Here is a 27,293-nt window from a genome sequence, read left to right on the forward strand (position 1 = left end):
CTCTTGAGTGGGGTGATGAGGCCAGGGCCAGGGAGCCAGATTCCTAGGTCTGTTCCCTGGGGACTCTGAGCTTGCTGCAGCCCCTGTGCCCAGCTCAGGCTGGGTCCCCAGGTGGGGGCAGTGACCAGAGGGGGCAGAAAGCTGGCCTGAGCTCCCAGCTTGACAGTGAGGTGGGGTGAGGGGGCCACACATGGTCACCTCTGAGGGCAGCAAGACTTTCCCACTGGGCTCTGTGGGGGGCCTCTGTCAGCTTGCACAGGTCTGGGGAGGCAGGGGCGTGGGGCTGGGGTGCAGTCCTGCATCTCAGGGGAGTTCCTGGAGCTGCCCAAGCTCAGGATGGGCACTGACTGTGTCAAATCTGAGATCCAGGGTTGAGATGTGGCCACCTGTTGGGGGATTCTTGGCACTGGCCTGTAGTGGCCACACACTGACCATCGTCTGTCCGGTGCCTCTGCCACTGGACAGGCCAAGACGGAGGTGAGAATATGTGACACCCCTCAGGCTCAGTGGGGTGGGACAGGCCTTTCCTCATCGCAAGCGTGGGGTGCGAAGCCCACAGGGACTTGGTGGGAGCAAACAGGACTGGCTTCTGGGCATCAGCTTGGGGAGCTCCGTGGACAGCTGCACAAGGTGGTGGCAGGGTGAGGGCAGCTAAGCCCAGCCTGGCATGGGTGGGCTACAGTATCAGGGCTGGGGCAGTTGGGCCGCCATTTGGCTGAGGAGGATCCCAGACCCTGGGAGGTGGCCTTGGAGTCCCGAGGCAGTGGGGACTCCAATGACAGGCCTGAAGTCAGGGCATAGGGTGGGATTTGGGGGTGGGGGACACCCTATGCTGGGTGAGTGAATAATTTAAAGCAGGCTCCACCAAGATGCCAATTGGCAGCTTCCATCTGCACTTTGGAAACCTCTGACAAAATTCATGAAGAGTTGAGAGCAGGCTGGAAGCCTTGCTGAGCTGGCCAAACCCAGTCTGTCTCCTGCTGTCTCCCAGGCTGATGGCACCCTCCCAGCACTTAGGCAGGAGGGAACTTCCCCACCTTCCCCAGAATCGGTGACAGCTGGAGGGTGGGGCGGCTTGGTGTGACTGCTGTGTCTGAACAATGGCTTCTGGGCTCCCTCTGAGGGGCTGAGGCTCTTGGCAGATGAAGCTCCAGCACCAGAAATGACTGTCCTTGAGGGTGCCCCTTAGTGTGTCTGGGGTGGGACTGTGTGTGGAGGATTAGTGTGTACAGTGCTGGCTCGAGCGCCTGTGGGGTGTGGCTGTGTGGGCCTCCGAGAACCTGGCAGGGTGGCCCGGAGCCCTGGAAGCTGGAACAGTGCAGGTGTGCACACGTGTGCATGCAGACACGTTCATTGCGATGTGCGCATGTGTCCATGTGTACCTGTGCTGCTGGCTGGCTGCTTACAGTCAGGCTGAGTCACCTGGGAGGTGACCACTGGGACAGGGAGAAGCCAGCAGGGGTGGAGGGACAGGACTGGCTGGGCCTGCTGAGGGCGAGGGAAAGCCCCTCCTGTGAGACAGCAACCAGGGACCACGAGTGGTCTCTGAGGGGCCGAGGTGCTGGCTTTCTTCTGGCTTCGTTTGCTACTCCTGTGTCTAGCTCTGGGGAGGAGGCAGAGCAGGCCTTTGAGCGATGAGGCTGGAGGAGGGTTCGAGCCGCTCAGGCATGGAGTCCAGGGGTGGTTGCTGCTAGGTAGAGGTCAGCCTCATCAAACCGGGGTCCAGGCTTGAACAATGGGGATCCCAAGGCAGGGGCAGGAGGCATGGAGACAGGGTGGCAGGGTGAAGCCCTGCTTGTCCCTTGTGCACCCCCAAGACAAGTGAGGAGGGCAGGAGGGAAGACAGGAGCCTCTGTCCTGGCTGGAGCTGAGGAGTGGCCCCATCTCCTCCTGGTGCTGCTCACCAGGCTGGGTGATGCCGAAGCACCAAGGACACGGAGGGCAGCAGGTCCTGAGGGTGTCTGTGTCTCATGCAAGGGAGGCAGCAGAGCTCAAAGGATGGGCCTGGAGGGCTTGGTGGGACAGGAGCCTGCTGAGTTCCCTCTCTGAATACAGTCAGGAAGCCCCGCCCCCCAGCTGCCTTGCGTAGGATACTGAGGCTCAGGGCAGAAAGAGAGTCTTGTGTCTGAAGGCTCTGTGGAGGGGCACTGTGGGCTGGGCTTATGCCACCTTTGAGCTGATGGGCCTTTGAGCTGCGGTTAAGAGCCCACCGCCAGTTGCCATCTGAAGTTGGACCAAGCCAAGCAGGCTGCGCTGTGGGTCTCCAGGGCTCAGCTGTCTGGAAGGGGTGGGGTGGGTGGGTAATGCTGAACTGTGCAGGGAGTGGCCACACAACACACAGGGAGCTGGCAGGGAGAGGAGCAGTGGCCCTCTGGTCAGGGGCAGGGTTGTGACATTCCCTGCCCAGCCCTTAGTCTGAGTGAGCCTTGTGCCCCAGGGGTTGGGGAGGGATGGAGCGTGCACGCCCCAAACCTTAGGGGCTCAGCCTTGGGTTTCAGTGGCTCTTCCTTCTGGCCCTGCCCCTGCGGGCTGAGTCTGCATCCAGCTGGCATTTAGCCTGCCTTTGGTACCTGCTCCCCTCCTCTCGGGCTCCATGTGTCTACCGTGCCCATGCTCCGCATCTGCAAGTCGAGGACAGCAGTGTGTGGAGGAGATGCTCTGGCACCAGCTGGAGTCGATCAGGTTATTTTTACCTTCACACTTATATAATGCCTCTTCCTGCAAGGCACTGTTCTAAATGCTTCCCAAACCTTACCTCATCCACTGTCACAGCAATCCTGTGATATACTTACTGCCTTTATCCCCATTTACCAGTAAAGAAACTGAGGTATGAAGAGATTCAGCGATTAGCCCCAAATCACACATGTAAATTAACCATGGTTAAACACAAGCAGTGTTGTTCTGCTGCGAACGCAGCATTTCCCCATCAATTCAGAGATTAATAGCAGAGACCCTATGGTCACCTTGTTGAACTCTTGATGCCAGGGCCACCCTAACGCCTGTCGGGGAGGGAGGCCATCGTGCTGCCTGTGGAAAGCCTTTCTTCTCTCTGCCTGTCTCTTGCCTCCTTTTCCATGGAAATCCCCATCCCTTGCCTTGGGTGTTCTCAGGAACTATGGAGAGAAGATCCATTTTTTATGCTAAGATATGAATGAGTAACATACCACAAACATTTGCATTTTAATAAAGAACATTATTAAATAATTCCTTAACTTTAGCACTGACATCTGGGGTGGATAATTCTCTCGCAGGAGCATCTTGTGCAATGTAGGACAGTAAGCAGCACCTCTGGCCTCTACCACTAGATGCCAGTAGCACCGGCCACCCAACTGTGGCAACAAAGAATGTCTCCAGACAATGCCGGCTGTTTACTGGGGGGGGGGGGGGGAATGACCACTGGTGAGAATGACTGACACCAGAAGTGGGGTCAGAGCCAGCCTCTGGGATGAGCCAGCCTGTCTGAGCTGCACGGATGAACACACACTCTGTTACCCATGGGAAGCTTTGTAAAAGCTGTGTGTAAAAGCCTTCTGAGACTCCAAGGAAGAGGGCTGTGCAGAGGCCAGGAACTAGGATCCCCGTGCCTGTGCACCTTCCTGCCACACCTGCTGCGCTTTGGAGCTGGTGCTGTCTTGGGACGTTTGGCTGTTTTGCCAGCTTGTCCCCAGAGTGGGAGCTACGACTCTGTTCTCAGAGAAGGACTGTGAGGCTCTGTCTCAGTCAGCTGGACAGCTATGATGGAGAATCCTTAGACCAGAGAATTGAAACAGCAGAAATTATTTCTCAGAGTTCTGGAGGCAGAAGTCCAAGGTGGAGATGCTGCCAGGTCCACTGTCTGATGAGGGCCCAGCTCCAGGCTGGCAGACCTTTTTAGTGGTCTTGTTTGGCAGAGGGCAAAGAGAGGGAGCTGAAGCCCTGCATTTTTTGGTGCAGGGCACGGACCTCAGCATGGGGTTCCACCCTCATGACCTGCTCATCCCCACAGGCCCTGCTTCCTGCATCATCACTTTGGGTTAGGACTACAGCGAGTGAGTCTGGGGACACAAATGCTGAGTGCAGCACAGCTCTGAGTGGCCACCTGGGCTGCTCAAGGTCACACCTCATGGGGAGTGCACTAGGGTCTGTGCTGGGGCCATGCCCTGCAGCTGTACCACCACCCTTCAACTTCGGGAGGTGAGCTTGCTGGTACTGGGTGGGCTGGGTGAAGCTGCCTTGGCTGAGCCACTGGTAGCAGCAAGGGCTCTAGCATCCAGCCAGCCAGCGTGTCCTTGATCTGCTGCTTAGAGAACCCAGCCATTCTGCATCATCCCTGTGGTGTGGATTCGTGACCTTGTTGGGGCAAGGGGCTAGGTGGGGGCAGGAACTCTGATAGCCAGTGGGCCCTGCTGCCTTGGGATGGATGCTCTGTCCAAAGCACGCTGGACATCTGGCCAAGCAAGGCACTCAAGTGAGCCTGGGCTGGCAGTGGGAGAGCAGCCAGGGTGCAGATGCTGACAGCCCGTGTGTGGGCAGGTGGCCAGCCACTCTGTTAGCAGGAGCTGGTCTCCATGCACTGAGCTCCACTGCCCAGTCCCAGGGTCTACCCCAGCGGGCCAAGCCACACAAACCCAGGACTGTCATCTAGGGCACGACTGGCTGAAGGCTGCAGACAATCTCAGCTCTCCATCAAAGTGACAGTTCACTCATTGCTGAACCTTGGCAGGTCCCTTGTGTGGGCTGGGCCCCTCACTGAGCTCACTTAGAGGGAGGGGAGCAACTGAAGAAGTGAAAGACAGTCTCAGATGAAAGAGTTCCAGAGCTGCTAGCGAGAATGATGGGGCCAGGGAGGTCCTGCTTCAGCATGGACCCACAGGCAGGACCCCTGAGAAGAGGCAGCACCACCCACTGCGTGGAGAGAGAACACTATTCTGAACAGAGGGAAGAGTCCACGCAAAGGCACTGGGATGAGGGCAGAGGTGATCCTGGAGGAAGCAGTAGGGTTGGCTTTCACAGGCGAGTGTGGCATGGGAGTGTGGTACAGAGAACTCAGCGGCAAGACCTGGCCACAGAGCACATTCACCAGGTCACAGGTAGGGCTCTGTTTGCTTCACATTTTACCTGCAGCAGAACAGGGATGACAGAGAGCTGTGGAGTGGAGTGCCTGTGTGCCATGCATGAAACTGGGCCTGGAAGGACAGGTGGGCTTTAAGGACACAGGCTGCCACGGAGCACTCAGGGCGGGGAGTTCCTGCCAGGGCCTAGAAGCTATAGCTTGAATCTCGCCCTCTCAGATGCTTCAGGCCACCTTCCCTCCCTACTTTGTCACTGGCTATCTCTGCACCCTTAGCAGGCATTGGTAGCTGAGAAATATAAGTCTATTCCCCCATGCATTTAGCTGGTTTGCCAGGGGGTCGGGAGCTTGTTGAGAGCTCTGATCCCTTTCAAAAACCTATAAATTAGATTTCTATTGACTTTAGTCCATAGGCATTAATGTAAGATGTTTAAAAACAATTAATTGCCTTCATATCTTTGTGTGTGTTTGGTACTGCAGTTCGAACTCAGGACCTTGCACTTGCAGATGCCTTCATATCTTAATGCCTTCATATTTTAAATCTTTCCCTCACTTTGCTGCTCCCTAGAAGCTAGATAAGATAGTCCCTCCTCCTCTAATAGCGGAAAATGCCTGGGGTGGGGCGGGGAGGGGGGGACCTGGGGCTTTTGCCTAGGCAGGCACTTCCTGTGGACCAAATTACAGGATTAAAACAGCAACAGCTCTGACCCAGGTTGAGTGATTGAGAACCTGTCTCTCCTCATTTCCCCAGATTAAGTCTTGTTTCCCAGCTGGTGGAGCACTCCCTTCTGGGCTCTGCCGGCTCATCTGTCTTCCCAGGGTGCTGTGACTGGGTGGGTCTCCTTTTCTCCCAAGAGGAGATGGGGTGGTGAGTGAGGTGAAATGGAAAACTGCTTTGCAGTGTCCATGTGTGCTGCTGTATGTGGAGGTTGGTGGCCCACAGAACTCAGGATGGCCAAATACATGGACAGAAAGAATGTCCTCTGTGTGTCCAAAGAGCATTAAGACCCAGGGCTGCAAGGCAGGAGCTGCTTCCTCCTGCGCCAAACACATTCTGCACTGTGCCTTCCCTGCGGTACTGCTGGTGGCCCCACCTGGACAGCTCCAGGAGGCTGGGCTTCGTCCCCTCTTGCTTCCCTTAAGTTCTGAGTCCTGACCTCCTCAGTTGCCGTTACAGAATGGTGGGTTTCCAGGAAGTAGTCCTGCTCCCTGGCCGGAACATTAAGAGTGTTGCTTCGAAGATTCTCTAGTAAGGGAGCTCTCCAGAGGGCTTTGATTCGGTCTCCTCCCTGAGCAGCCACAGTGGCCCCTGTTTGTCCCAGGCTCAAGGAAACAGTGGCCAAGACAGACACAAGTATGGGGGAGCTATTCAGGGAAGCCAGTGGCCATGGCCCGTTGTGGTGCATTTTCTGGTGGAGAAGGAACACACAGAGGGCTCCGGGGGCAGGGGAGCAGATGGGAACTCTGAGCTGGCCTTTGAAATGGCAGCAGCCAGCGTCTGCTTGCCAGCTTGCCCACCAAGATGTGGGACAGGAGAATCCAGGGAGGGTGCCTGCCCAGAGGAGAGGGCTGGAGAGTGGCTGGGATTGCGAGCTTAGGAGGTGCAGACAGTGCTGGGTGCTGAAAGGACAGCGCCCGGCTTGGCGCTCGGCTGCTGCCCAAGCCAGGGAGAGCGCTCTCCCTAGCTGGAGCTGGGCCTTATGTGCATCTGAATTTTTCCACTCTTCCTCTGGAATCCTGTCGATGCAGTCCTGGCAAAGATGGCTTGAGCCTGAAAGCTTTTCCCATCTATTTTTAAATGAAATGGAATTCCTGTTGCTTGCATGAAATTTGCCCTGTCTGGGTGTTTTTATGACCCACTTCTCTGGGGTTTCAGGGCAGGGGTACAGTGGTCACCAGACTGCTGACAAGGCGAGGCCCACAGGTGTGCAAGACATGACACTAACCACATAAATGATTAATGAACCAGCTTGCTGAAGGACATCCTAAATGCAGGAAGCAGAGGCTTTCAGCCTTGATGCAGGACCCACTTCTGAGATGCATTGAAACTGCCTGTACAAACACCACCGGGAGAGGAGAGAACAGGGTCACAGCGGCAGATTCACTGCTCCCCCACCAAGCCCCGCTCCAACCCTTGCTGCCCTGAAGAGACTGGCAGCTGTGGATGGCTCCCCACAACCTCAGAGATGGGCCCCACCTTTTCCTGAAAGACAAGAGGGGCAGATTTATATCTCCTACTGTCCTGGACCCCCAGAGGGCAAAACTTCCTCCCCCCTCAGAGCCTGTGCCGCTGCTAAAGTGACTGCAATTCCTTCCCTCCTCCCCTGTGAGCCGACCCTACCTGTGGGTCCCAGTTTGCTCTGACTCCTGAGACCAGATGGCTCCAGCATGGGGCTTTTCCTTAACAGAATGAGAGGTCCTGGCCTTCCACAGTTTGTACATTTGATCACAGTTGCTTTGTTCCTCTGCAGAATGAGAATGAGGGCAAAAGAAGGCGACCCCAAGACGGTCAGCAAGGCCAGGGACCTGTGCAGAGAGGCGGAGCAGTGTCTTCTCTGGGCCTGGGCTGGCACCTCCTCCCCTAGCCCACCGGGGGTGGCATGGCAGGCTCAGAAGGGGCAAGCTCCCTTACTGCTGGTGACCATGACTAAAGGTGGGCATGGAGGAGGGTAGGTGGAAGCTCAGGAGTGTGTCCCAAGTGTCCTGTGCACACATGGCAGGTGCACGCAACTGTGAATGCTACAGTTTACTTCTGACATTCTAGATAATAGATAAATTAGCATTGTGCCCACTGGCCCTTATGTGTTTGGGCTAATTAACCCCCGACAAATAAACCCTCAAACCCGAAACAGGCTCCATCTATGGCCATGAGCTCTGGGAACCAAAGAGCAAACATAGCAAAGGGCTGACCTGGCAGTGGGTTAGTGCCACTTAGGGTTAGGACGGTGCCTGCTGCTCAGGAGGACTTCTTCAGTGGAACACGTGGTCCAGGGTGATGGTGGAAGTATCTGGACAGAATCTGGTGACCCAGGGCAGCAGACTCCTATAGGCCTGCAGAGGGTGGGGGTGGGAGGGCGAGGAGCTGACCCCTGCTTGGAGCCCAAAGGCCTGAGAGATGGGGTTCTTTAGCTTCCTGGCAGGAGGTTCTGGGGGGGTCCCTTTCCCAGAACACCCTCATCCCTGAGGAGGGCGGCATACCTGCCTACTTCTCCCCTGCGGGACTCTCTGCTGTGTCCAGTGCCTGCCCTCTTGGCCAGGATGGTGACACCAGTCTGTGTTGCTTCAGCTCTCTGTCCTGCTACAGGCTCCTTCTGGATCTGCAGGGCAAAGTTCAGGCCACCTGGGGCTTCTGGGCTCACCTCTCTGACTGCTCTCATCCTTCTTCTTGCCCCGGGAATGCCCCTTCCCCCAGAGGGCCTCCCTTCCAGGATCTTCGTCCAGGCCTCGCCCAGGCTACTTCTTAGGAAGCTTCCCCAGGTCCTCTTTGCACACCCAGAGGAGGGCTGGGGTCCAAATGCCTGGTCCACTCAGATAGCAGTAGAAGATCCCTGAGGGCTGAACCTTAGCCCAGACCTTGGCAAGACCCAGTTCCTTCCTCTCCCGCTGGCCGGTGTCCTTCCCCGGGGCGCAGCTGGCGGGAGTCCAACCCTGTCAGGCTTTGGCGTCCTGGAGCCTGGTCGGGCGCCTACTTGTATGGTATTGCCTGTGTCAGAGGGACAATCGGGCCACTCAGAAAGCAGGGTCTGTGAGGCCCAGACGCCTAGTCCAGCCAGCCTGCCCTCCCGGCCAACCCTCGCCTCCAGGCGCAGAGCGGCGGCGGCGCAGGGGTTAACGGGGCGGGGCCGGGCACCGAGGCGCGCACGGAGCGAGGTGGCCGCTGCGTCTGCGCGCGCGGCCGGCCCGGCAGGAGCGCGGAGCCGCCGCTGCCGCCGCGCCTAGGCCATGCGGCTCCAGGGCCCGGGGCCTGGGCTGGGGCCCGCGCAGCCCCGCTCGCGCCTAGTCCGCCGAGTCCGCTGAGCCCGCGCCCGGCCAGGCGCTGCCCGGCACCATGGTGCAGAAGTCGCGCAACGGCGGGGTGTACCCCGGCCCGAGCGGGGAGAAGAAGCTCAAGGTGGGGTTCGTGGGGCTGGACCCCGGCGCGCCCGACTCCACCCGGGACGGCGCGCTGCTCATCGCCGGCTCCGAGGCCCCCAAGCGCGGCAGCATCCTGAGTAAGCCGCGCGCGGGCAGCGCTGGCGCCGGGAAGCCCCCCAAGCGCAACGCCTTCTACCGCAAGCTGCAGAATTTCCTCTACAACGTGCTGGAGCGGCCCCGCGGCTGGGCGTTCATCTACCACGCCTACGTGTGAGTGGCTGGGCGGGCGCAAAGGCCCCGCTTGGAGCAGAGAGTCGGAAATCTGCCGGGAAGGAGTCTTGGCGCCCAGGTGTGGCGGGGTCGCGCCAGCCCCTCCCCCGCAGGGCGGCAGTACGGGCGCCCGGCCCCTCCCCCCCCCCTCCCCGCGGCCCGCGGCCCGCGGTGCCGAACAAAGGGCCGGCGGCGAGGGGTGCTGCGCGGCCCCGGCCCTGGGCTCCTGGCCTCGCGCTGGCCGCCGCTCGCCGACCTCCCAGCGTCTCGCTCTCGCCTTGAGCTTCCGGACTGCTGAAATGAGGGGTTCTAACTTCACCCCAGCCCTGGGCCAGGCCGCTGCTGTTCTGTGTCTGCTGTTCTGTGTCTGAGCCGTCCGGCGCCTGAATCCCCTCACCCCTGCGCCCTCCCAGCCCCGACCCCCTGCACATTCAGGGCCCTGGACCCCTCCTACAGATGAAGGGGCCTCGAAGCGTCCACCCCTGCACCCCGGCCTGGGTGAAGGGTGCTGAGCCTTTCGGGGCAGGGCTGGCGGGCAGCCACCGTGTTCTTGTGCACATGGGTGTCTGCGTGTGATATTGCGTGTGCAAGTGCGAGTGTGTGCACAGCCTCCCGGTGTGAGGTGCTTCACTCCCATCCCAGTAAAGCAGGGATGCAGGAAGAGAGCTTGAGACTCAGCCATTTTGTGAGAACCAGGCATTTTGGGGTGGGAGCGAGGAACGGATTATGGGAAAACACCCAGGTAGGTGCCCCCTGGACCTTGCGGGGTGTGTGTCCTGGAAGGTGAGGTGGTGGGGTGTGGGATGAGAGGAGAGGCCCTAGGGGAAAGGCCCCAGGCGGGGGCTTCCCTGGCAGTGCTGGGTGCTGCGACAGCTATAGCCTCTCATGCATCCCATCCCTGCCTCCCCCGAGGGGTGACTGGCCTTTCTGGTCCAGGGCCCCGGGGTCCAGCTTTTTGGTGCTAATGCTCAGAAGGGCCTGTGTGTCCCTAATGGTCCTCTGGCTCCTCCAGCTCCCTCCCTGCCTGTCTGCCCTGGCCAGCCAGGTCCTGACCTGGGACTTTGGCACCCTGGGCGGGGTAGAGTGCAGTGTTCAGTGGGCTGGGAGGGGGCATTCTGGCTGGTGGCATCTCCTGGGGCTCCCTTTGGGTGAAGAGCCCTCTACGTCCTGCTCCTGGGGCTGCTCTGGTCAGTCCTTCTGAACCTGCTGCCTGCTCTCTGTCTCTTCTCTGAGCTGTAGCATCCAGAATGGGCAGCAGAATGTATGCAGGTTCTGTATCCATACCACCTGGACGTGCCTGCTATAGGGGCGAGACCCTCACCGCCAAGGCTGCCTGCTTCAGCCTGCTTCAGGCCACTCCTCCACTCCTTTCCTGGGGACAGAGACTTTCCTGAACTCCAGCTCCCTGGCAGCAGTGGCTGTGGGGAGATGGCACCACTGTAGCAGGGAGCTTGAGAGTGTTTAGAGCAGGTGTCTGGAGCTGCCTCTGGGTCAGTCAAGCCTCATCTCAGAACCTTTGCAGACCCCTGTTTTTCATCAGCAAGTGGGTACAGCTGGCCCCACCCTGGGCTTTGTGAAGACCAACTGAGAAAGGTGCCCAGGCCTTCCAGGCTACCCCATGGCCCACGATGCATGGTGGCACAGCTTATGTAGCTGTTGTCACTCATCAGCAATCCCCCAGGTCCCCAGGTGTGGAACCTTCCATGCCCAGCTGCCACTCAGCTCAGGAGGCTGGATGGCCTGAGCTTCCTGAGTGTGGCCAGCCCGCATTGCCCACGGGCCTGGCATAGACTGGCCCATGGTGTGCATCAGGCCCCATTTGGTCTGTTCATTAATTAATAAGGAAGACCGTGTCTCTCTCTGGGCTCTGGGGCAGCCAGTGAGGGCCAGGGCTCAGTGTGGATGTGAGCGAGTCCTGTGCCTGGGTAGTGCTGGGTGCTCCTGGGCCACCTTCCTTCTGTCTTCTGAGAGGTTGAGTTCTGCCAGCCTCTCAGCTATCCCTGCTGCATTCCTGGGGAGTGGGTAGCTGCTGTCCAGGGTTGGGAAGAGTGTATCTGCCCCAGAGCAGGGCTTGGTGGGCATGGTCAGCCAGGTGCACTGGCCACAGGGTCCTGAGACACGCTCCTGGCAGAGGCAAGACCATTGCACACTGTGTGCAAGCATTCCTGAAGGAGCCTCTGGAGCCTGTGGAGGCCGACCCAGCCTGGGGTGCTGCTTGGGCAGAGCCTGCTTGACCTCCCACCCCTCCCAAAGTGCATGTGGGCCACAGGAAGGGCCCCAGAGCAGGCAGGTGTGTCCACATGGGGCTGCCCTGGGAGCTCCCTGGGGGTGAGGACTGTGGGTGCCTCTGAGACTGAGTCCAGCGCCTGGCTCACTCGTGCTGCCTACTGTGCATGCGGAGCTGGGCGGTCGTAGCAGAGGGAAAGGGAACGAGACTTGGGATGTTCCTGTTGTGTTGGCCTTGGTTATTTCTCACTGCCAATTGCCAGAGTGGTGTAATGGGGAAACTGAGGCTGGGAAAAGTTGTTCTGCATAAGCAGACTGCTGGGGGCTCTGCTTCAGAGGTGAGAGCTGGGAGGTACAGATGGCTTGGGCTTCCAACATCTCATCCACTGAGTGGCCAGGAGGCAAGGGCATTGAAACTGGGCCAGATGGAAAATCTGGCATTGGGGACTGGGGACTGGGCTCACCTCACAGGCCAGGCTCCTGGGGCAGTCTCCAGGCCCCCCCCATCCAGCTGCCCTGTGGAGGCCTCTGAGGTGGCAGGGCCTGGGGCTGTTGGGCTGCCAGTCACACTCCCCTTCCACAGTGGTGTGAGAAGAGTCTGGGGTCAGGGCCTTGCCTCGGGCTCCCTGCTTGGCCCTGGGTAACCTACTTGGTGGAGTCCGGGCTGCCCTGAGGCATCGTGGGGAGCTGTGCCCCTGTCTCAGCTGGGTGCTCTCGAGGGGCAGGTGCAGGCCCGGGCCTTGCCAACTCAGGAAGGAGAGGCGGCCCCTGCAGGGCCCGGGCACAGAGGATGGAGGCCTCAGCGTCTTCAGGCCGGGCCTTCCTGCAGCCCTCCTGGGGAGGTGATGCCTATCGATTGAGGAGTTGGAGAATCTTACGGAGATTCCCCAAAAAGTGAAAATGCCTTAAAGAGTTGTGGTTTCCAGGGAAACCTGGATTTGTCCGGGCCTGGACTTGTCCAACTTCCCCAGCCTCCTCACAGGATTTCTAACCCTCACCATTAATTTGAAGTGAAATTACTGCAAAATGATGGAATACTTTTAATCACTCTGATTACTTGTGGAGTAAATTTCCACATTTTTATTGCTGCAAGTCAATAAAACAAGTAATTATCAGGCAGGCAGGAAGTTCTGTGGGCAGAAAACCTCAATTTCATAGGATTCTTTGCAAGTCAGTCTGTACAAAGCAGTCTACACAGAGAGGCAGGAGGCTACACGCTGTGGCCAGCAGGCCTGGAGGCCTTTGCTGTGGACTCTGCGGACCCCCACCCCGTGCTGGCCTCGTGGGGGGAGGCCCAACTCCAGCCTGAATGTGCTGAACCTGGGGAGCTTCCGAAGAGCTATGAGTGTCCTGACTGAGGGCCAAGTCTGGTGGTGGACATGGTGTGGTCCCTGCTCTTCCAGTTTGTTTTAGCCAGTGCTCTCGTCCACAGCCTGCTGCTAGCACATAGGCTTCTGCTGGCCACCTCCCAACTGCGGGTCCACACAGCACACCGATTGAGCAGTGTTCTGAGCGCCTGAATGTCCACAAGCACAAGGCTGACCTGGCCCTGGCCCACCCCCACAGGGGTGGGTGTCACCCCCGGCTGCTCAGAGGAGGGACTGGGCTGGCCTGGTCGTCAGGGGTCACAGTGGGGACAGTAGGTCCACTGCACACTGTTGGTGGAGTCCAGGGAAGCAGGCCAGTCTCCAGAACCACGGGCTCTTTGGGGGGCTTTGTGGAGGGTGCTGTCCCTGGGTCTTGGTCTTGACCACGAACAGCTGCAGTGCTGCAGGAAGGGTGGAGGGCCCCTGTGGTCTGAGTCGCTGGAGCATCCCCTTGGGACTGGATGGGATGTTGGGGCCAGGGCTGGGCCTGGACTCTGCTCAGAGGAGAGCAGAAGGCTCCCTTTAGGGAGGAGGGTGCTGGGTCCTAGGCTGGTAGCTGCTGCCCTGCGTGAGGGGAAGCTAATGCGGAAGTTGGGCCTGTGGTGGGGACCGTGGCCACATAGTAACCAGCAGCACCCAGGCAGACTTCCTGCTGTGGGCCATTCTGAATGTTTTCCAGGATAAATGTGGCCTGCCTTAGAGGTGGAAGTGTCTGGGTGGGAGGAGTGTGTCGGAGCAGAGGTGGCCTTGTTCCCCGCCGAGGGTGTGCCCACCTGTACCTCTTCCTGCTAGACTCCTGCTTCTGGGGGTGTAACTGGTGGAGACGGGTAGAGGCCCTGAGTCACCTTGCAGGGAGGAATGGTGGCCGGGGTTGGCGCCACGGGCCCTGGCTGGCCCTCCTCCTCTGCTGGCCAGCTCTGGGGTTGGATGCCGGCTCCCATGTCTGCTTGTGACGCGGTTAAGTTCATTCGAGGCATGCTATGTGCTGAGGGTCACAGGCCTCACTGCTGTGATCATGACCATCACCGAAGTCCAGCAGAATGAGACCTTACCTGGGCGGGGTGTGGAGGGCGAGCAGGGACAGTGGCTGGCCTGTCCTAGATGGTGTCTCTCAGCCTTTTGCCCCTCATCCAAGCCCCTGCCAAATTCGCAGGCCCATCAGCTAGTGGCTGGGCCTTGATGGATTGTCTGGGCTGCTGTTCACCAAGAGGCTGTGTGTGTAGACCTGAGGCCCAGGCTCCGAGTGTCAGAAGGGCCTGAGCATCAGTGACCTCTGTGTGTTTGCCCAGTGCAGCCGGCCACACAGTTGCCAGCCCTTGTCCAGGACAGAGGGCCTGCCTGTGTCTGCCGGGGTGCTGGGAGGAGAGTGGCATGTGTTCCAGCATTCTCCAGGTTAGGGTGTGCAGGAGGGGTATGGTTTTGGCTCAGAAAATGCCATCGTGGGCAGGTTTTAGCAGTGAGCTCCTCAAAACCATGAGAAAACTGCCACGTAAGCCCCATGGACATCTGGATCCCACTCAGCAGCCTGCGTCTGACCAGCCCCTGATGACTCGACTGGGACACAGCCTGGGGAGGCTGAGCCCACTGTGTAAGACCAGCGATGGCAGAGTGTGGACACCCTGCCAGGCATGACTTCCTGCTGCTTGGCCGTAGCATAGCTCTGCTTTCTGACGAGTTTGCTGATGGCTCCCGGAGCTCATGTACTACACCAGGCCATGGCCGAGACGTCCCTGGACTCACGTGCTGAGCTCCTGCACACCCCTCAGCCACTAGGCCCCGCAGTGGGTCCCTTGTGCACAGTGGGCTGATTTCTGCTGTCCTGTCCTGTTCACAGCTCTCTGAGACTCTGAGTTGTTTTGGGAATAGGCAGGTGTGGCCCTGCCAGGGGCTGGATCTTGGCAGATGCCTCTCCTGAGCAGGGCTGGGAATGGCTCTGCTCTGTGCCCAGAGTGCCAGGCACCATGGCTTCAGTGCAGAGTAAGATGACCAGTCCTCTGGGCATTCTGTATTCCTCTCATCCTTTCATCCCGAGCGCTACTGAGGTGAGGGGCCCTTGCAGGACAAGGGAGGGAGGGCGATGTGGGTTGGTGCTGGGTGGTGACACATTCAGGAGGGGCCTCGCTCTTCCTGGCCACTGCTGCCTGGAGCTCCCCCTCCCCAGCAGTTGGCCAGAGGGAGGGGCTGCTGGTAGGCGGGGCCAGGGCTTTTCCGGCAGCTTCTTGCAGAGGGAGTGAGGATGTGGAGTGAGAGGCAGGATATGCTCCAGACATGCTCCAGGCTGGTTGTCACTGGGCTCTGCCAGTCACCCAGCTGGAACAAAAGTAGGTCTTTATGTTTTTTGGATTCCTGGGAATGGTTTTGCCAATGTCCAAAGGAGCTGCTGTTCCGGGACGTTCCAGCAGGAGTTGGTTGGGGTCCGGGTCTGCAGAGCCTCCAGGTGGCCTGGCAGGTGTCGCTAGGTGCTGAGCCCAGGCTGCCTGGCTGCAGTGAGGTCCTGTCTGTGGAGCGCTGAGTCTCCTGGGCTGTCATGCCTCGAGGGCTGCCGGGTCCTGGTCTTTCTCCCATGCACCTGTAGCCCTGCCCTGTGTGGAGACCTCATGACTTTAGAGCTGCTTTTCTGTTTAGGCTCAGAAAAATGTTTACAGGGTGAGGAGGAAAAGACTGAATTCTTCTTGGGCCCTAGGTTTGTGGGTGGTGGGGAAAAGCTTCAGGAAGCAAGAACAGGGTGAACTTTGGAAAGCACATTTGGAAGGGATTGTGGAGGGAGAGCCGGGTGAGCACTGGTTAACACAGTCCTGCTGCACACGTGGGGCTCTGAGCCACGCTGCAGGCGCCCATGCCTGGTGGTGGACACACATGGGCCCAGACTCTGCCTGGGTTAGTGGCAGCTGCTCTGTGTCGATGGGCAGATTTTGGTGCAAGCAGGACTCAGCCCAGTTACATGGGGTCCACTTGGAGGAGGCAGGTCGGGGAAGTGGGGGCTCGGGTGGGGTACGAGGTTCCTTTGTACACAGGGAGGTCATTAGGACCAGTAGCAGGGCCCCGGCCCTTCTCACTTCTCCTTCCAGAACAGGTCCAAGTCCAGAGAAGAACTGCACACAGCAGAGAGGCAGAGGAGTGTGAAGCATGTCCAGGGCGAGTGCCAGCCTTGCCCTGCCTCCTCCAGTCAGCCGGGGCTCTCAGTTTCTTCTGTCTTCCAGAGATGTGGGCATGCATTCCTGCCTTTGTGTGCCGAGCACTGCCCTATCCTTCCGCCTGCCCCTCGTCTGTCTGGCGGGTCCCACGGTAAGCGTGGGGAGGTGCCCATGCCCTCTCCGGGCCTGCAGCGCTGGTGTATTGCTGCGTATCTGTGGGGTGCCTGTGAATGGACCCCGGCTATTTCTGGGATTTGCCTCCACAAGGTCCCTGGCAGGCGTCTTCCTGCCAGGGCGAGTCCAGGTTTGGTTACTCTAAAGATGTTCTCATCCCGGCTGGTGTTTTCCTCGGTCAGGTGTGTGGAGACTGCCTTCGGTGACATGTTTATGAAGCGCCTGCAGGCAGTGCGGGTGTGGGTGCTGCAGGGTACATGGAGAAGCCCCCTGCTGCTCCCCATCCCCGGAGGCGGGACTGGGCCAGGGAAGAAGGGAGGAGGGCGAGGCTGGCTCCGGGGCGCTACCCGGGGTCCTGAACACGAGCCTCCAGTGGCATCTTCTGGTAGGCGAGCCCCAACCCTCACCCACAGAGTGTGCGTGTGTGTGCGTGTGTGTGCGTGCACGTGCATGTGCACACATGCGTGCAAGGAGCCTTGGGTCACCACTGCTGATGGCAAGGAAGGGGCTTGAGACAGACACATGGGAGGCCTTGCTCTCCCGGGCAGGGTGTGAGCAGCGTCTCGCTGTTGTCCCTGGAGCTCAGCTGAGTCGACTGAGAGCTGAGTTGGTAGCACGGGAGGAACTTGAGGGTTGGGCCTCAGCAGGGCAGGCAGCATGGTCTTTCCGAGTGTGGACAGCTTCGCTTTGCATCTTACAGGAACACTGGTTATGGCTGTTATTCAGTTTTGATTACAAAAATAATGCATGCCAGTCGCAGGAAAGTGGGAAAATGCTGGAAAACTCGAGGAAGAGCGTTTGTTCTTCCTGGCTGGTTTCCAGGCTTCTCGGTACCCTGTGCATGTCTCAGGCTCTTGCCTTTGCCTGTATGGTGGGATTTCCTCATGGGCTAGCGGGTCGTGGCTGGCCTGTCTGGGCGTGTCAAGGTGTGTCACACCCCGTGGGCCGCTTCACTCTGCCCAGCCCCCATGAACACTGTTATTGCCTCTGACAGGGACAGTGCGCTGTGCAAGGACCCCCACTGTGTCCTTCTGTCCTCAGGCGAGTCCTGTACAGGTGGCTGTTCCGCATCCTGCATATCTGCTTGCCGTGTGAGTGGGTGTCAGGGTGGCCCTGTCCTTGACAGCCGAATCTGGTGCATCTGGGAGGCCGGTGAGGGTGATGAGCCAGAGGGCCGGCCCGGAGGGGCTTGGGTCAGTGTGAGGCCTGTCTGGGGCCAGCCCTCTGTTGCTGGAGACAGGCAGCGCTACAGAGGCTGGCAGGGACCAGGCTGGGTGCTGTGCCAGGCTGTCCACTTGCATCTGTCCTGCTACAAGGCTGTGATAATGGAGCAGTGCCCACCCCGCTAGGGAGGTGCCCCAGATGGGGACAGCCAGCCCTTACTCACCTAAGAACTGAGGTGAAATCCTCCAGTGTGCAAAGTGAACAATGCCTTGATGGCCAGTGTCTCCCCATGATACGAAGCTGCCAGCGCTCTCAGGACACTGTCATCACCCCACAAAGACACCGCCCCACTAGCAGTCGCCCCAGGCTTCCCCTGCTCCTGGCTCTTCCTGTGTTAGCACTGTGCTTGTTCTGCTGGTCCCCAGGGCAGGGCCCCATCTGCCGAGCCCTGGGTTGGGGCTGTGAGCGGGGGTGGGGAGGGTGGCCTGAGATGCAACATCAGCCGGGGAGGGGGAGCACAGCTGGCCCTGCCCAGCATCTCTGTGTCTGTGTCCTGCACCTGTGGTGACCGATGGGAGTAATTAGCCACACAGAACTGCTGTCTCCAGGGATCTTGGGCAGGACACAGCCATGAAGCAGTACCTGGGGAGCCACCTTCCTATGCTCGAGTGGAGGCTTCCTGCCAGACCTGGAGCCCTCCACGGTCCACGCCTCCCAGTGCCGCTGCTCCAGACACTGGCCTTCCTGGGGAGAGCCCTGTGGTCCTCACGTAGCACTAGGGGGCTGCTCCTCAGGGGCTGGGGACCCTGTGAGCCCTGGGCTTCTGATGGGGGCAGGGTGGGACCACGACCTCCAGCACCTCTGCAGCCCTGCCGCCTTGGAGAGCCTGCGCTGGCCATCCTGGGGTCAGGGCAGACATTGAGAGGACACCAGGAACGCCTCTCGTCCTGAGTTTTGATAAAGGGCTTGGTGGGAGCTGAGGCCGTTTATGGGGCCCCTGAATGCCGAGCCAGCAGCTGGCCTGTGGGGCCAGGGGTGATGATGGAGCACCTGTGGGGCCAGGCAGGGTGGTCTCTCTTGGACCACCTCGAGTCGCCTCTCAGGACTGGGCCCCCAGGGCATGCTTCCTAGCTGGGCAATGGGCCATGGTGTGAGGCTTCGCCTCCCTGGGTGGCTTGTGGCCTGCGCCCCACCTGGCCGGCAGACCGAGGGTCGTGCCTCGAGTCCTGGCTGTGCTGAGCAGCTGTCAGCCCTTGCTGTCCTCTTTCGCCCGACTGGAGGTGGCAGTGGGCCTGGCAGCAGGGCAGTTCATTAGGGTGAAATTAGATTCCAGGCAGCAGTGCTGGCTGCAGCCTAATGGGGTAGGCGGGTGGGTGGCCCTGGGGAGCCAGGGGTGTGCTGGGACTCACGTGGGTCCTGTTTGAAAAGGGAGCCTGTGTCTTGTGTCTGCCCAGAGCTCAGGCAGTAGCCTGAGGTCCTCCGCACAGTGAGGTCCTTCCTGCTACCAGGTGGGCAGTCTGTTTGCTCTGGACCCCAGAGAGACCTGGCCTCCCTGGTGGCCTCTTGTGGTTTGGGGCCTGAATGTGCATCAGAGTGTGGGGTGGTGCCAGGTCGCCTGTGCCTCACACTTGGGTGGAGTAGCTGGGCCACCTGAGATCCCTGCCTCCCCCTGTGCTGGCCCTGGGAATCTTGGGCTGGGGATCAGCTGCTTGTGATGCTTGTCTCCTTGGCAACCACTGCCAGCAAAGCGTGCTGAGGTTGAATCTGTTAACAGAATTAGACTCGAAACCCCTTGTGTTGTAATTCTGGGCTGCAGGAAAAGCACCCATCCTCCTGCCCAGAGGCCTCTTTTCTTTGACCCTGGGAGGCTTGGCCAGTTCCTGGGGTTCAAGTATGGGAAAGGCCTCCTCCTTCCAGGGGCTCCCTGGCCTTGGCTTATGTGTGGGGTTGGGGAGCTGTGTGCCAGCTCGGGTGGGGTCTCCAGCCTGCGCCTCCTGGGGCTGTGGGCTCCTGTCCCCTTACCCAGCCCCACTGAGTGAGCTGAGGGCCCATTTCCGAGTCTGGGTGGTAGTCACGAGGTCAGGCCCTGGTGGAAGATCCTGAGCCCACGGGACCCAGCACTGCCTCAGAGGGGAAGGGAAGGGTGCTCAGTCCTCCACAGCTCCTGTGTGGGTCAGGAGCTGGAACTCAGCCAGCAGGGCAGAGGAGAGACGACTGAGAGGAGGCGGCCAGCTGAGCGGCCCTGGAGGCATTGACCCCTCACTCCCTGGCTCAGACTGAAGGGGATAAGGGTCTGAGGGTCGCTGTCCCCCACCTTGTTCCTTTGTTGTGCCAGCACTCCTCCCCTGAGCTGGGGCTTGGGGCTGGACCTCCATGAAGTATCCCACATCACTGAGGCCTCTGTCCTGGGCACCAAGAGGCCAGAGGGCCAGGGCAGCAGGGGAGAGGCAGGAAGTAGAGCTGCAGTAGGCTCAGAGCTTAGGGTCCCCTTATCTAAAGGGGCTCGGGTGTAGGGCATGTGGGGTGCCACTGTGGGCCGGGCAGGGAGTGCCAGGCGCTGACTGGAGCCACGACTCTCCTCTGAGTGTGTCCTGGGCTAGGGCCGTGGCTGACAAACACTGCCCTCTCCCTTGGAGTCTTTGTGCCCGGGGGAGGCGCTGGGGTTTACAGCCCGGTGCTGCCTCCTCTTCCGGGGCCTCCAGCAGTGGTTCAGGGGTGAGACTGAATGGAAACTTCTTTTCCGGTGGCTTCTGGAGCCAGGGTGGGGAGGCCGAAGCCTGCTGCCTCCCTGGCTGGGTGGAGCGCCATGCATCTTGGCCACCAACTCCGGGAAGGCCTGTAAGTCCGTATGTACCTTGTGGCCCAGCGCATGCGGCCTGTCTTCAGGGGTTCTGGAGTGTTCTGGATGCCGGACCACCCTTCAGGAGCAGGGTGAAGAGGCCGGCCTAGCTGGGACCTCAGCCTCCTTCTTCCTAGCTTTGAGGGATGTTGCAGAGTGTGAGGAGCTGGCCTCTCTGGACATAGGCCATGGGCTTGGTGTTTGAATCTGGGGCTGTCCCTGACCTCCTGCCCCGCTTTCCAGTCTGGCCAGACACATCCAGCTGCCTCCCTCTGGGCCTGCTCATGGGGCTCTAACCTGCTAGCTGTCCCCTCTGCTAGGAGCTCCCTGGCCCTGGGGCTGTGTGGCCAGGCCAGCTCTTCATCCTGCAGATAAGCCGAGGGGCCCCTGGCTCCCACCTTGAGCTGCCAGTGCCCCTTCTGGGTGGAGGGTCCTTCAGCGCCTCTCCTGTACCTCTCCCCAGGGCCTGGCCCAGGACCAGGAGCGTCCTTGGGAGAAGACACTGCCAGGCAGGCAGAATCACTTGTAGGAGGCACGAGATGTCTGCACTTTTTTTTTTTAGGGCTTAGTTAATGGAATAAATTGGCTAATGAGCAAAGGAAATTAATTGCAGTTTTGAAATGACCATTTCTTTGTGTGCTCTGTTTACCAGCAGGCCCTTCGGAGCCTTTGCTACCTGCTACCAGCACCTCCACCCCAGAGCTGGGGCACGTGGGGACCCTGTCCTCAGGGGCCAGGAGTGGGTGGGGCCCAGGCCAGCACATCTGGCTGGGAGTCAGTCCATGAGGGAGGGCAGTGAGCAGGCCTGGGAGCCGCGACTGGCTTCCGCAGGGCTCGGCTGACTTCCTCGGGGCTCAGGAGCCACGGCTGGCTTCCTCAGGGCTCAGGAGCATGTTCTGGTGTGCTGGGCTGACCCTGCCCTGAACGCCTGCTCAGGGCCAGTGTTGCTATGGGCAGACATGAGGGTGTGGCCTAGAACGGTCCTGGGGCCTCACCGGGGCACTCGTGGTCTGAATGCCTGGGCAGGTGGAGCTGGCTGAGGGCCAGGGGGTTGCCTCGGGGGGAGCTGTGCCCTTTGGCTCACTGTGTGCGTGGACTCTTTCTGCTTTATATCCTGCTGAGGAGCTGCTCCTGAGCTATGCAGCCGGTGCAGTGGCCTGGGCAGGGCTGCAGTCTCCTCCCTGCCTGCGCAGTAGCCGCCCCATGGGCCGCCTGTGCTCCTGCTTCGGATGCTGGTCAGGGTGACTTGGCTGCATGGGTGGAGCCTCGGCTGAGTCCGCTGGCTGGTCCTTTCTGAGGCCCCTGCCCTCTGGCAGCCTGTGATGGTCAGTTGGTGGAGCCCCTGCCTAGTGGTCTCTGCACCTTCAGATGCGGTGGATAGGTCGGTGGCTGTGACCAAAGCAGACAGCCTCCACAGTGTCAATCCTTGGTGAGGGATGGCCAGTGAGATAGGACAGGGGAGACCAGCGCTGGCCGAGGGTCCTGAGGTGCCTGGGCTGAGGTGGCCAGCAGTGATGGTGCAGGGTGGGCATGTGCTGAGCACTGTGTCAGGCGCTGCCCATGATTTGCTTGAATTGCTGTCCCTGCCCGTCCTGGTCTGGGGTTCAGGTGGTGGCTGGTGCTATGACTTCCCTCCCGGGGTCCAGCGGTAAAGCTGGGGTCTCCCACACTCACGCTGATGCTGGTCCCCTGGGAGGTCCTGGGGACAGAGCCCCAGCCTCCAACACACGAGGCAAGCGCCTACTACTGAGCCACATTCCCAGCCCCAAGGGCTCTTACAAGAAAACAGAAGCACTGGTGGGTTGAGTGGGGTCTACCACAGCCAGCGCCACATGCCAAGGATTTATTTTCCCTTCTGATCTGGGGCTACTTATGCCACATTCAGCATGGCTTGTCTTCACAGGCAGTAGCCAGAGGCCAGAACAGGAAATGAGCACAGTATGGTAGTCGTGAGTCAGAGTCCTCAGAGCTGGCCCTGGCCCTGTCATTTAGCTGATCACAGCCTGGTAAGGGCAGGGATCTTTTCTTTGCAAAGGGCAGAAAACAAATCCAGAGTATTTAAGGAATGAGATTATGTTACCTGGAAGTCCAATGGGCTTCAGGCACGGCTGGCTCCAGGTGCTCAAGCTGCATCTTTTGGCTTCTTCTCAACTCCTCCACTGTTGTCTTCTCCTTGTAACTTCATCTTCAGGCATGTTTCCCTCATGTCAGAGGGAAAGAGGTTGGAAGGGTTCTGAATTCCACCCTCTTCTCGGGTGGCTCAAAGCAGAGGCACTGAGACTGAAGCTGCTTGCACTAGTTGGCTGGGCCTTGCTCCCCTCCATTCTGGAAGGGCATCGAGAGGGTCAGAGTGGATTTTACATGGGAGCAGTGTGGGCGGCCTGCTCAGCTCACAGAGCGTGCCTGGGAGGGGTGCCTCCCCAGGGAACAGTGAGCTTGTGGTCAAACTCCAGCTGTAGGCAGACTGTCCAGGGGAGAGATCAGGGCCTGGTCAGGGGCCAGAAGGGAGACCCCGTGTGGAGGAAATCTGACCCCTGGGTGGCCCGACTTCAGGGTGTGGGCTTGTGGGGGTTGCACCTACGGGGCAGAGGTGGGGCTTGTGGGGTGGGCTCAGGAGGCCAGGCCAGGCACAGAGCAGCTTGCTGGTGTGGCCGGAGCCAGCCTGGTAGCATGGGTTGATGAGGGGCTCTTTGCTCTGGGCTCCGTCCTCTCCTGCAGCTCCTGGTCCTTCCAAGCCACTGTCTGAACGAGAGCCCTTGGGTTCAGGGGGACACGAGGCTCCCCTCGATGCCTTCCCACCAGAGCCGGTCACACGCCGTCAACCTGCTCACCAGACATTGAAGGCGTCCCCTTCCTGTCGCAGGTGGACAGCTGGAGAAAGCAGGTGGCCCCAGGAGCCACTGCCCCCCAAGCAGCTGCTGCTGACAGCTCCTCCTCTGTGCCCGTAGCTGCAGAGCCGTCCTGGGCTCCAGGAGGGAGGGCTGGCGTCCTGGGACTGGGTGTGCAGACTCCTGCTGTGCTAGCCCTCTTCACCCAGCCACTTGGGGTGCCCTTGGCAGGGCCTCAGGGTCTCCTGTCTGCAGCCTGCTGGGGGAGCCTGTGTGTGACAGGTGTCTGAAGGCCTTGGGTGAGGACGGTAAATTCACTGAGTGGAACAGGTGTAGAAGGAAATCCACTGACTCAGATTCTGGGGGCGACCGTGGGCGGCCAGGAGAGGGGACCCCACGTGGGCCTGGGGAGCTTTCTGCAGCAGGCCAAGGTTGGGTCCGCTGTGGGCTGCTGACGGTGGAGCAGCGCACTCTCTTCCTGGGAAAGCCTGTGTTTCCACCTCTGAGAAATCTTCATTGTCAGGCAGGCACCAGGACCCGGCGCGTGAGACTTGTTCTTGTCTCACTGTGCACAACAGGAAGTGAATTAATTGTGTTATAGTCCACATGCACCTTGGTCAGAAGAGGCCGCACAGCCATGAAGGAGGCACAGAGCCCGTGGGAGGGTTTCGTGGGTCCGAAAGAGCCAGGCTCTAAATGGCAGGAGGGTAGAGGGTAATTAGGAAATTCACTGTAACACCTAGGAGGTGGAGGATGAGGCCCCCGAACTCACAAGGAAGGAGAAACAGAAAGACTTCGAGCTTCTTGGCAGGCAGGGCAAAGTCAGAAAGATGATCTGAGAGTTCTTGTTGAGCACAGGATCTAGTCGGCGGAGTTTTCTGCTGCTGAGCCCAGGAGATGGTTGCATACCAGGAGAAAGGCTGGCTGCTTCTGGCCCCCGGCCCGTGGATTTGGCCCCTTTCTTGGTCTGGTCGCTGTTGGTGGGCAGACACTCGGGCCGTCTCCATACATGAAGCCATCAGGGCTGAGGTCGGACGGGTGGAGCTTGGCTGAGGGCAGCATGGACTACGCCCCGTGGTGGGGCCTCTGCTGCCGTCTGGCTGGGGTGGGCGGTGTCCCGTGTCCTTGGCTGCTGACCGTGCCTCACCGCTGTCCTCCAGGTTCCTCTTGGTCTTCTCCTGCCTCGTGCTGTCTGTGTTTTCCACCATCAAGGAGTACGAGAAGAGCTCGGAGGGAGCCCTCTACATCCTGGTGAGCCCTGCGCACAGCTGGGCGGGAAGGGGCAGGGCTGCCTGGTGTCTGCCCAACACTGCCTGCCCAGGTCCTCCTCCCGCCCCGCCCTGCCCCGGCCACGGCCCCAGGACCCCTCATGGGGAGAATGTCAGTGACTGCGTCGCTCTTCCCATGTCCCCCCGCCCCCGTTCCTCTGGAGCCCAGGTGGCCCCTCCCCCCATAGGTGCGGGGTGCTCCCCAGCAGACATAGGTACTCTGGCTGAGGGGCTGATGATCACAGCAGCCCAGAGATGGGGCAGGGGCGGGTGCAATGGCAACGGGAGTGTAATTTCTGCATTGCTGTTGGTGACGAGGGTGGCCCTTCAGGGAGACTGATACCCAGAAAGGACATGCCTCCACCCGCCCTGCCGCTCTGCCCTGAGGCTGCCTTGAGTTCTGGGTAGAAGCTGGGCGCCCAGTACCGAGCCTGGGACCCTCCCCCAGTGCAGATCACAGACAGGGCATAGGACCGGGCCTTGGAGAGGCAGACGTCCCTGCCCTCCTAGGTGGGGAGGCTGGAGATGGCCCCACCATGGTCCTCAGGCCCAACACGTGTCCAGGGGCTGGAGCCCTGCTGCTGGGCTGGCTCGGATGGGGCCCCTGGGTGTGGGGCTAAGTTTGCAGGTCCCCCTTGGGGCTTCAGGGAGGGCTCCCAGGCTCCCGTGGCTGTCTGGTGCCCCCACAAGCCTCACGGTGCCCTCAGCCGTGGCCTCCCCTGTAGGAAATCGTGACCATCGTGGTGTTTGGCGTGGAGTACTTTGTCCGGATCTGGGCTGCAGGCTGCTGCTGCCGGTACCGTGGCTGGAGAGGACGCCTGAAGTTTGCCCGGAAGCCATTCTGTGTGATCGGTGAGGCCGGTGGGGTGGGATCAGCAGAGCGGGCCCCGGGACAGGTGGCCTGGAGGAAGCTGGTGCTGGTGTCTGTGCTGGCCACAGCAGGCTGGCAGAACGCAGGACCAGGCCCTTCTGGAAGTTTCTTCCCACTTCTGACTTGAGTTGGAGCCATGGCTAATGTGGCCTAGATGTCAGGCGAGGGGTGGGTACAGGCAGGTGGTCAGCAGTATCTGTCCTTCCTAGGCACTTTGCAAGCCCTCGGGTCCTCCTGTCCATCCTCCAGGGGTGGTGCAGGGAAGGGGTTGTCCCACTCCATTCTGCAGCCTGGAGGGAGGCCTGGCTGAGCTCCCACTGTCTCCCTCAGACATCATGGTGCTCATCGCTTCCATTGCGGTGCTGGCGGCTGGCTCCCAGGGCAATGTCTTTGCCACGTCTGCACTCCGAAGCCTGCGGTTCCTGCAGATCCTGCGGATGATCCGCATGGACCGGAGGGGGGGCACCTGGAAGCTGCTGGGCTCTGTGGTCTACGCCCACAGCAAGGTGAGCAGGCCTGGGCCAGGGCCAGGGCCAGGGCTCTGCTGTCCACCTGGGCCCTAGCTGCCCCGACCCACTCCCGTGTCCTGGCCAGGTGGGACACAGGGCTACGGAGCCTGGGCCTCCCCTTTCTTGGGATTTCTTTGTGACTCGAGCCGTCTTTGTCATCTTTCCCCAGAAAGCTTTTCTGCAAGGCCAGTTGCCTGCGTTCCTCCGTGGAGCCTCTTTGCTCTGTGGTTGGGTGTCTCATTTCCTGGATGGATACAGCACTGAGTCACCTGCGGGCAGGGTTGTCTAAGCTGTGGCTTGTGGCAGCTGCTGGCTGGGGTACCCATGGCGTGGCTGTGGCCACACACATTCTATGTTCCAAGGGGTCCCAGATCCCCAGTGCCCACGATGCAGTCCTGCCAGGCTGTGCACTGAAGCCAGCCGGCATGTGAGGGACTTACTGCCCAAATCATCTCCTCCCTGTTTTCCTTCCTGCTGGGACTCTGTGGGGGTTTGTAGGCCATGAGGGCTTTAGGGCAGGTGTGGGGCCTCTAAGAGGACTGAGCTTCCGGCTGCACGCTCCCCTGTCCCTTCCTGGATGCTGAATCCCTTTTCGGAGCTGTCTCTCAAGGGTCTCAACAGTTCCATTTTCCTCAGGCTTGCTGGCTGCTGGGGCAGATGCCCCTGAGCCCTGGGTGGGTGCCTGCGTGCTGAGCTGGCAGTACTGGCTGGCCCCTCCTCAGGCCTGCCATGCACAGGGGAAGGGTGTCCAAGGCTGGGAGACGAGCAGCCAGCAGCCCCTCCTGTCCTGTGGTGTGAGTCCTCACACTATCCCCATGCAGGGCTGAGCTGCCAGCCTCAGGAGGGAAGCTCAGTCCCCAGGGCCTGGAGACGCAGAGCCCAGTGCAGGGTCTTCGGACTGGACACTGTCCAGGCTGGCCCGAGTGTGGCAGTGACATGGCCATCTGCCTTGCAGGAGCTGGTCACTGCCTGGTACATTGGCTTCCTCTGCCTCATTCTGGCCTCGTTTCTGGTGTACTTGGCAGAGAAGGGAGAGAATGACCATTTCGACACCTACGCAGATGCACTGTGGTGGGGCCTGGTGAGTTGTAGTCCTGGATGGCTGTCCCTTCCCTGAGGACGTCTGCTCTTCTCCTTGCCTCCTCCTGCCCACTGTCCTGAGGACGCCCTCGGCCCCTCTGGGCCTTCTCTGGGCCAGCTGGCTGGATGTCTCTTGGAGGCCACCTGCTGGCTGCCTGTGGCCACGACAGTGTATGGAGGTCACGTTCGCCTGGAGTGGTGGGGGCGAAGATGAGAGGAGGGTCACAGAGCAGTGGCCAGGGAGCCTGTCAGGGTCCCAGTTCAGGGAGACTAACCCCCCGACCTTGCAGCTGTGCATGTGTGGGAGAGCAGGCGGGATGCTTGGCCCTCTGCCCCAGGACAAGCTGCCACCAGCTGGGACCACTTGCTCCTGGCCCCACAGCCCTGGGCTTGCCCTCACGGTGAAGGGTAAGAGAACAGAGGACCCCACCTCTGGCTC

At 60.1% G+C, this 27,293-nt stretch overlaps 1 protein-coding gene and 1 long non-coding RNA gene across 24 annotated transcripts in view; one reads left to right on the plus strand and one right to left on the minus strand.

Annotated features, from left to right (window-relative positions):
• Nucleotides 1-3,372: 3,372 nt before the first annotated feature.
• Nucleotides 3,373-8,850, minus strand: LOC147822149 (uncharacterized). The gene is made up of 3 exons (XR_015445983.1): nucleotides 8,249-8,850; nucleotides 7,961-8,101; nucleotides 3,373-7,515 (listed from the first exon to the last, which is right to left on the minus strand). It is a non-coding gene; the product is annotated as an uncharacterized LOC147822149 (long non-coding RNA).
• A 97-nt stretch (nucleotides 8,851-8,947) lies between these two features.
• The window catches only part of Kcnq2 (potassium voltage-gated channel subfamily Q member 2), a 51,562-nt gene continuing 33,216 nt past the window's right edge, over nucleotides 8,948-27,293 (plus strand). For 6 of the 23 annotated variants that reach the window (XM_004841064.4, XM_087197934.1, XM_004841066.4 and 3 more), the window contains exons 1-5: nucleotides 8,961-9,394; nucleotides 24,287-24,377; nucleotides 25,120-25,246; nucleotides 25,596-25,771; nucleotides 26,730-26,855. In XM_004841064.4, coding sequence (XP_004841121.1) covers nucleotides 9,099-9,394; nucleotides 24,287-24,377; nucleotides 25,120-25,246; nucleotides 25,596-25,771; nucleotides 26,730-26,855 — 816 coding nt within the window. In that variant the 5' untranslated portion in view covers nucleotides 8,961-9,098. Of the gene's footprint in view, nucleotides 9,395-15,988; nucleotides 16,273-24,286; nucleotides 24,378-25,119; nucleotides 25,247-25,595; nucleotides 25,772-26,729; nucleotides 26,856-27,293 lie in introns of those variants that run through there. The other 17 variants (XM_087197923.1, XM_087197924.1, XM_087197926.1 and 14 more) reach the window with 8 other exon arrangements.

The sequence above is a fragment of the Heterocephalus glaber genome, unplaced genomic scaffold (assembly GCF_053883595.1).
Source record: "Heterocephalus glaber isolate CG9 unplaced genomic scaffold, H.glaber_assembly_v1.0 deba00001673, whole genome shotgun sequence".
NCBI lineage: Eukaryota > Metazoa > Chordata > Mammalia > Rodentia > Bathyergidae > Heterocephalus > Heterocephalus glaber.